Genomic DNA, 9,545 nt, shown 5'->3' with positions numbered 1-9,545 from the left:
ATTAATGTAACATTAACAGTTTAATTAGAAAAGAAATCAGCTATTTCTGCCTATGATAAATCTTACCTCAATAAATATGTGGTATATCTTTGTGGGAGAATTTACTTACCATTGCATACTATAGACATATGAAAGTGAGAGCACAGCTAAGAAAAATGAATATATTGAACATTAAATAAGAAAGATGGAATGAAGTATTTTCAAGTGCTGAACTCACATAAAATATTTTGTGTTCCTGTACGTACAAATGCTTCCCCTTCCCAACTAAAGCAGCCATAAGGGATTGGGTCAATTTAGCTATTGTAGGCCGGTTTTATATTACTATGTGTAGGAGAAAAGTGGGCCGAGCTGGAAAGCAGAGTTAAACTATCATCAGTTTAGAGTCACTGTGATGTCATAAAAGACCCAAGTTTAGCCCCCCACCCCATGAATACCATTGACTCTTATCTAGTACCAATTTAGTTTTGACTGTTAGTTAACTTGATTTTTGTGCATAAATGACAACAAATTCTTCTGTGTTTTGAACTCAGTGAATGCTCCTGGTTATTTGTGCCTGACACCATGCATGATTTGGATGCAATAAAATACAGTGGTTAGCATTCAAACATGCTGAAAACAGAATGTCAAAAATGTTATTTATTATTCTACATTCATACAACATTAATATTTAATTATATCTTTAAAACAGTATTTTACACCAAACTTAATAAACGCTTCACTCACAAGGCTGCAACCCAAAGTCTAAATTTGTTTTAAGATTTAGGATTTATGTCAAAAAAGTAATGCATGCAATCAATCAACACATTTATACTGAATTTAGCACCAAAATAACAGCTCACAAATTAGAGCTGGTCACACATTTTTAACAAGTGTCCATTCAAATATTATTTAAGGGCATTAAGATAATTGCACCCATTTATATTAGCATGCTTTTTTTAAAAAAAGTTCTCTATGTAACAGCAAGAATTTGGAAGCTGAGTAGCAGGCATTACAAAGCATGACCTGAGTGTTGAAAACTATCTATCAACAAAATGTTTTTTCTACAGTTTCTGTGCTGAGATTTTTCAACATTTGTCTCTGCTGGTTGGGGTTGCAGTTATAGTCCATATCATCACAGAGATCACAACTGTTATTCCTGTTCTTAATTATTAACTATTTGAGCTTATGCTCTGAATTTCTAAAATAAGACAGTTAGGATGCCATTACTTATTAGGATTGCTTCATCAGGCTCAATTATCCAATTGGCAGAGTACAATATGAAGTATTCTATTTCAGCAGTCCCGAACCTTTCCAGCTAGCTGGCCCAGCACGCTTGTGCTTGCGCGTGAAGCTTCATTCCCACGAAAGGAGCTTTGCATGAGCACAAGTGCTCTCCGCTCATGCGAATGGAGCTTTATATGCACGCTTGCCTGCTGTTCACCCAAATGGAGTTTCACACGTGTACATGCTTGACCATCTCTCCCACAGCCCAGTTTTGAACAGGCTGCAGCCTGGTAGTGGGCCCTGACCCAGGAATTGGGATCCCTGTTCTAGTTAGCTTGCCTCATGCAAGCACATTATATTTGTAATGTATCAGATGTATCAGATGTTAATCCTAGTGAAATTAATGGACTTCTCGAGATGAGCTGTATAAGACTGGACTAACTGAATGATAGAATGACACTTTCATATTTATCAACTTCTTCCAGTTTAGAAATCAGTTATCTTTTGTTAACATGAACAAAATATTCTGATTCTTCTCTTACTTTTAGAAATAAATTCTAGTTGATTTACAAGAACTATAAAATTAAAACAAAATAAAACTCAAGTATTTCCAGATCAAAAATTTTGCCAAGTAACTATCACTTCATCATTCTTTCTTCCAAAAATCATGAAGTATATCCTCTTCTTAAATATAAAAAACCCTAACCCCCCCTAAAACAATTCAAACAATATACGGGATTTATTAATTCCAATCAAAGCTATTTGGTCACTGTGAAATGGACCTACAGAGAATTAACAGTGCTTCCCTGACGGTATCAAGTCCATCCCTCATACTTAATCACTTGAGATATAAAAGATACTAACATAGAAGTGGTTTCTTACAGATTTTATAGAAAAAAAATCCCAAATATGAACAACCTGCACAATGCAACTGCATTCACTTTTTAAATAGAAATGATGAGAGGTCAGTCTGAAGCAAGGCTATAATAATGTGGAACACAGGATGAATTAGTTCTTTTGAAGTCTGTTTCCAATGCAACCCTTCCTTTTTCTTACTTTATTTGTATGCAGTTCCATGCATTAACAGTCAATGCAGAGCTTCTTTTATCTGGCAAGTGCTAGAATGCAATATCAGCATAGCTCTGAAATAAAATGAAATTTTCTTTATGTCAAAAGGACAACATTGTAGAAAGCCTTTGTGATATTATAATTATATCTTCCATTTTTTGTTGATCTTGAAGTAATGCAATAAAATAGGAGACATGGAACGTGCCCAGTTTGTACAACTGACTGCATCCACAGTTTCAGTAGATAGCACGTGGATTTTTGGTGGTATAATAGGCCTCGCAGGCTGCTACATAAGCTGACTCTGGAAAGAAGTCATCATGATACTCAGCTAGGAACCTGTAGAAATAAAATATGTATGATTATTTGTTCTGTTAAATTATCCAAGATAATCTTAAAATGCTTCTGAAAAAGTGCTATAAATTAACTTTGTACAAAGAACCCCATGCCATAAATCTTATAAATAATTGGGTGTGGTTCCTATTATATCCAACAGGACTTACTTTTGAACTTGAACAGTTGCAAGTAATCCACTGAAATACTTTTGGAAATGCTTTTGTTAAAAAGTAGGATCATTATTTGAACAGATTTTACATATTTTTTTCTAATTTATGTAACACATTTGAAACTAAAATAATTAGATAGTATTATAATTTTATACTTGATGATTAAATGCTTCTTTCAGCACATGAACTTTAAAATAAAAATCCTAATCCAATACACCAAAAGAACTTTTTGTTTGCTGTAGTAATCTAGACTGGAACTATATTATCTGCATATTAGTACAGTCTAGTGGTCACAGGCTATTACTGCAAGTTATATTACGTAACAATTTTTTTTTCTACAAATATTCCTAAATATTTTAATTAGAAAACTGATAAAATCAGACATTATGCATTATATGGCATTTGTCAGAAGGACTGATTCAGTGCTGCAGAATTAATATATATTAATTTTGAATGGCAGGTATATTGTTCTATATGAAAAAATAGATCCTAAATATACATTAGCAATGAACCTGCAGGAGGTTATTATTGCATTATATGAACTGACAGTACGAACAAAACTATATTCTTTCACGTGAACACCTTCTTTTAAGAAATACAAGAAAAACAATTATCTTTCTAATCTACTGTATATGCAAGCTCTACATAAACTGAAATGTCTCTTTAATCATATGTCTGGCACATAATTTTTGTCAATCTCTTATACACAATAAAACTAGTCTTTGTTTAGTGACTATCTTGATTGGCAACTGTTCACAGTTATAACAGCAATGAAAAGGTAATTTTGTGACCAATGTCCAAATTTACCTTTGCAGGCTCTCTCTCTCAATCATGTGTTCATTACAATCAGTTATTGGTTTGTATTGTCCTGGGCCTGGCCCATTTTCCCCTTTTTCTCTGCTTGCAGAGTGGAAAGATTGCCTAAATAAGCTATCTCTTGTTGAGCTGCTTTTCTCTGCAGCACACCATATAACTATAAAACGTGCTAATTTGTAATGGTATGTGGGAATAAACTTGAGGGAAGACAAGAGGAGATGCTGCCTACAGAATGACAAGGGGAGAAGCTTAATGGTCAGGAAAAGAAACTTAGGAAGGACCACTCTAATTGACCAGGGTATAAATAGTTAATGTATGGGGGTGGGGGATTTGTACTTTGAATCTTGCAGGATTCTGTTAATTTATCCTTATAATAAAATAGCAATAACTTATCTGGTTGTTTCCTGTTTGGTTTACCCGAGTGCTGACATATATGCAAATTAACAAATTCAACTTTGTGATCTTAGATTCCTCTGCCAGCTCTTACCTGCTGCCTAAAGTTATCAGGCCTTAATCAGTTTACAGAGAAGGCTTTTGTTTACCTCCTAAGCAGCTATGAACTAGCATATTCCTCTAGATATATATTCCCCATTGTGTGCCTGCTTACTCTCTTGTAATCTCTTCCTCGCTAATGAATGTAAATACAAACATTATTTCTCTTCTTGCTAATTATCCTAGTACCAAGTGAGCATTCCAAAAGGTAGGGAATTGGGGAAAAGAACAATAAGATTTTATCCTTTTATTCAGCTTCCTCATGTTTTGGAAACTTTCTCCGCCATTTGGGCTCACCTGACTCTTTGGGATCATACCTTATGACACTGTACAAGCAAAGGACAACTGGAGTAAAATTGTAGCACAGTTTCAGTCAGGTGAGTTTTCCCTTAGCACTGCTTCACTTAATAATCATGTGCCAGTCCTAATTACAGATGCCAAATGAGGATTACCTGTAATATTACAAGGGAAGTATTTTTTACAGAAGCTAAAACTTCCTGATTAGAATCTTCTACTTTTCTCATATAGGATGAATAAGCTACCTAACAAATAACTTTCCTATAACTAAAAAGTTTGTTCTGCAAGTTACTAGTTGCTGTTGAATATTTAGGCTTCTAAATTTGCTGTTATCTATAGGTTACCTTAGGAACAACTCAAAATGCTTTACTAAAGCTTTTAGATTTTTGTCAGAAAAGCTCATCTTCCCAAGTATCTCTGGAAGCTTTACTGTAAAAACAAAAAGGAAAAAATGTCAACCTTTCCCATTTGACAGTTTTTCTTTCAATTGAAAGCAATTTACCACTAACACTTCCCCTTATTTGTTAGTTCCACCTTTTTATACTTCATCTTTGTTTCAAGCATTCAAAATTATCTTCATCCAATTATCTCTCTCCCCCCCTCCCCACTATAACATCTTAAAAGTAATTTGGGCTGAGAGTTAATAAGTGGCCTGAGATCCCCCATGCTTTATAGAAATTATTATAAAAATTGGAAAGTGAGTTAGATTGAAATATAATTCTGATTTTTTTTAAATCTTAAGAGAGATATATATTTCTGAATAGATCAGATAATTTACAAGTACTGTTGTATATATGTACCTGAATGAACTAAATCCTGCTAAGAATGCAGAATTAATTTCCAATTAAAATTCTCCAATAAATATAGTGCATAAATTAAAGTTTTAACAAAAACCATTGTAGAAGTTCATATAGGTTACCAAACATGCGCAGCAAATGTTGAGATCCATAAATGTAAGAAGGTGGTGGCGGCTGATCGCCTGGAGGATAGCTTTCTGGCATGAGTTTCCATGACAACACCTAAAAATAAAATTAGAATAAACTTTGTCTTGATCTAAATCTAATTTAAAATCATGTCAGGATTCTACTAAGTATTATCAAAATCTTTATCTTAGTAGTTTAAAATATATAAAACAGAAAACTTCCTAATTTGTACAACTTTCTTCTTTCTGCATCAGAACCATTTCCAAAACTGTTTGTAATCCAACATACTTAGAAAGGAAGAGGTTAGTACATATTAAACTAAAATGATGCAAGCTCCATTTCAATAATATCTGGAGGAATGTAGGTTCCTAGTTCAAAGACATCTTGATTCACATCTTGAATCAAAGTCTTGGACAAAAAAAGCTTACCTCATTCAATTCATTATTTCTTCTGCCTTCAAATCCAGCAAATACTGCACTACCCTCTTTGCTAGGGGTTAGTGTAATAGGAGATGACGACCCACTGTGGACAGGAGTTTCTTCAAGAAAAGAGTAGGGCATTATTTTATGCATGGATATATAAAGACAAGTACTCTTATTCAGCCACGAGAAATTCCTACAGCTGTTAAGAAGTTCCTTTGACCTTTTTGTGAGTGGATGCTTTAAAACAGTTTATGACTCCTGGAAACTGCTTGGATTCCTCCTCACAGTTTTCTTGGCAATATTTTCAGAACTGGTTTGCCACTGCCTTCTTCCTAGCTGTCTTGTCTGGCTCAAGATCACTTAGCTGACTTTGTGCCCAACGTAGAACTATAACTCACCGTCTTCTGGTTTCTCTTGATGTTTTAACCGCTGCCCCAAACAGGCTCTCTCCATTGACACAGGCAATCTTATTTTTATAAAATTTCAATTCTATAAATGCATGTGATAACCACATTAGTATCTTTGACTAATATTCAAAATATATAAAAGTATAATTTCTAATAATATTTTAATACTCCAATGTCACAATTCCTCACACAGTAATATCAAGAAGCTAATAGGTTTAGCTCTGAGTATGTGCTTTTGAATCAGTTTTGGATTCTTGGCGACTGCCTGGACTAATCCCTGCAATTTTCTTGGCAAGATTTACAGAAGTGGTTTGCCATTTCATTTCTAGGGCTGAGAGAAGTGACTAGTCACCTAACTGGCTTCATGTGTAAGGCAAAACATTGCTAGTAGCTCAGACAAATTATTTTGCTAAAAAACAAAGCAATAACATTCTGCAATGTTATTAGCATAAAGCAAGTTGTTTCAATTGCTTCTACAAAACAATCAGACCAGAACTGATGTTCAAAATAATCTGCCTATTGCTAAATTTTTTAAAAAAACTTTCTAATATCTAGTCATTCAAAATACATAGTAAAATATTGCTCTGCTTATATTTCCTCCTCAAATACCATTATTTGTTTCTAGAACTATCATCATATTTAAGTGAAGACACTTGAAATGCATGTTCTTATACCACAAACATGCTTTTTATCAACTGCAACTGCTGTTATTACAACAAAAATCAGATCAGGAGACATCCCCATGACAAATCCAATATGGACTGGATGTAGCATACTAAGTATGAACCACCTGAAGCACAGGCTAACATTTCAAAGCAGGGTGGATAAAAATTGATGATTTTTTTTTAAATGAAAAAAAAAAGATTTTTAAAATTTATATTGGATTTTTAAATTTTTTTATCAAATTTATTTTAATAAAATGGTTTTGGTGTAAAAATCTATCTAAAGATAGTTTTCTACTTAAAATATATTAATAATTTAGTTTGTTCAGCATGAAATGGAGCTTAGTTATGTAGCATGAGGCGGTATATTCTGCAATATTTACATTTTTGGTAAACTCATTCAATGAATTCAAGCTCTCCAAGCTGAGATAACATGCACTGCATTGATGCATTCACACAATTTCACAGTAACTATGAGATAAATCATAAAACAAAGTTCAGGAATATTCCTTTTGTTTTGCAAATCTATGTACACTATAACCTGTATGATTGTTTGACAAGAAATGCAACTGTACCACCAGGCTCTAATTGTGAGAAGGAAGGGCAACACAAAAATGAAAGTGAAACCTTCTAAGCAAGTTATAAATATAATATTAAAGAGCACCTGTCATTTCAGATCCATCATGGCAATGCCTGTTAGCGGGCATCCACTCACCTGCTGCCTGCCACGTCCCTCACCTTGTTGTGTCACTGCCGTATCACCAGCCATCCCATTAAAGTGAATGGGACTGTTGGTGAGTCAACAACAGGTCAGAGGAGGAGCCGCTGCGGGATAGAGATGACAGTTGCTCTTTAAAAATTATGATTTAAATTGATTTAAATCAAATCTTTCTACTGGTGATTTAAAACATGATTTAAATCAACTTGATTTAAATCAAATCCACCCCATTTCAAAATCTATTAAAATAGTGATATTGGTAAAGTAAGCTTTATTATAAAAGCTTAAAGTACATATGCAATGCCTTTGAAAAATGTTCATTATTAGAACTCAAATTTATCATGCCCAAAGCTTCACTGAGCTTGTTAAAAGACAGCCAATAAACTGAAAACAATTTTACATCATTTTTCCTTTTTACATAATCAGTTAGCTTAACAAAGAACTCACTTTTTTCAAGATGCAAAAACAATTTTGGCATTGAAGCAGGAGTCTCAATATTCCGCCTTTTTGGCTGTGGAGAAGCGCTGCTTTCTGATAGCCTATCACAGTTGGACGTGTGACGCGTAGAACGCCTTAGAGATTGCAAGATTTCAGGTTCAGTTTTTCTGCGTTTAGGTGTTGCAGGTTCTCCTGTTGCAGGCTGACTATCTGTGGATTGTGGAGTTGATGGATTCAGAAGAGGTGGGCTTGGAGAAAGCTCTTCTTGATTTCTGATCAAATAAAAAAATATGGTGAACTAGGATTTTGAGTGGTTATTGTGGGCCAGTATACAAGGCCAATAAAGAACATTTTAAATAGTAACAATGTAACTTTATCATTATTGAACTTCAACTTACTGGCTGGCAGTAAAAAAGTATAGTTTTATGATTACAGGTTTTAAAAAATGCCATTAAAACCATTCTATTTCTTGAAAGGAATGCAAAAAGACAAAACAAAAACCCAAACCTACCTGTTCGAATTTGCTACACTCTCTTTTATTGGTAGAAAAAATTTGGAGGAGGTCACCTTCTTAAACTGTGCTTGCTCATAAGGATACAGTAGAATAAGAGGAAGAGTGAAGTCAAAGGTTATTCTTAGGCCATCCACCATTTCTTTACATAACTCAACACTAGAAAAATAAGATTACAAAAGAAATAGGTATACTTTATATAACAAAGTTTATGTTACTATTTTATTTTATTTTTATTTCCAATTTATATACCGCCCTTCTCCCTGAGGACTCAGGGCAGTGTACAGCCAGAATTAAGAACATGAAATACAAATATTAAAAAACAATTAATATATATATAAATTTGGCCCAAAAATTAAAAATCACAAACCAATTAAAGATTTAAAAATTTCTTCTTAAGCCAGCCCAGGTTGCTGGAAAAAATGGGTTTTAAGGGCTTTATTTGATTTATTTTGAAGAACAAAGTCATAACAACTGGTATTATATATCAAATTTGTATGCTGCCCTTCTTGCCTAAGGCGACTATTATACTGTCTCATACTGTTTTTGGTATTACTATTACTATTAGCTCAAGTGTCTATTTGGGGTTAGAATCACTCAATTGGAAACAAGCCAAAAATAATATCTAGACACTACAATGGAGTGACAACTTATTTTTTTATATGTTTTTTTCTACATTAAAGAATTGAAAGTTGGACTTCCGGTTTGCTTGCCTCCGGTGAAAGACGGTCCCTCTCTAAGGACCGCCAGCCCCGCTGTCTGTAGAGCCGCTTCGACTTTGAGAAGCGGCTTGAAAACTCCAGAATCTGAAGGATTTGAAGGAGAAGAGTAAGCAAGGCACAGGTCGAGTCCCTCTGAGCCCCCAGAAGATCGCTACTGGGGAGGAAACAGGCGCGGCTCCCTTTCAACTTGCTGAGACTCCGGACGGTGTGGGACGACTCTGCTTGCTGCAGAGCAAGCCGGCTGCAGCAAACATCCAAATTGATTGAAATTAACTTCATTAATCAGCGGAAAAAACAACCTGAACCTTTAAACCAAGAAACTGCAAGTATTATTTTTTTTTGTGACTTTTTGATCTAAGCAAA

At 34.3% G+C, this 9,545-nt stretch overlaps 1 protein-coding gene across 2 annotated transcripts in view; it reads right to left on the bottom strand.

Moving 5' to 3' along the window:
• Positions 1-621: 621 nt before the first annotated feature.
• Positions 622-9,545, bottom strand: part of MSL3 (MSL complex subunit 3) — a 29,932-nt gene continuing 21,008 nt past the window's right edge. For both annotated transcript variants that reach the window (XM_070942972.1, XM_070942971.1), the window contains 6 exons: positions 8,461-8,619; positions 7,959-8,221; positions 5,731-5,840; positions 5,299-5,398; positions 4,724-4,808; positions 622-2,607 (listed from right to left, as the gene is read on the bottom strand). In XM_070942972.1, coding sequence (XP_070799073.1) covers positions 2,508-2,607; positions 4,724-4,808; positions 5,299-5,398; positions 5,731-5,840; positions 7,959-8,221; positions 8,461-8,619 — 817 coding nt within the window. In that variant the 3' untranslated portion in view covers positions 622-2,507. The remainder of the gene's footprint in view (positions 2,608-4,723; positions 4,809-5,298; positions 5,399-5,730; positions 5,841-7,958; positions 8,222-8,460; positions 8,620-9,545) is intronic.

This window comes from Pituophis catenifer, unplaced genomic scaffold (genome assembly GCF_029215685.1).
Source record: "Pituophis catenifer annectens isolate HBS135680 unplaced genomic scaffold, rPitCat1.0.hap2 SCAF_4, whole genome shotgun sequence".
NCBI lineage: Eukaryota > Metazoa > Chordata > Lepidosauria > Squamata > Colubridae > Pituophis > Pituophis catenifer.
The sequence above is the reverse complement of the archived record's forward strand: the minus strand, read 5'-3'. Positions and strand labels throughout refer to the sequence as shown.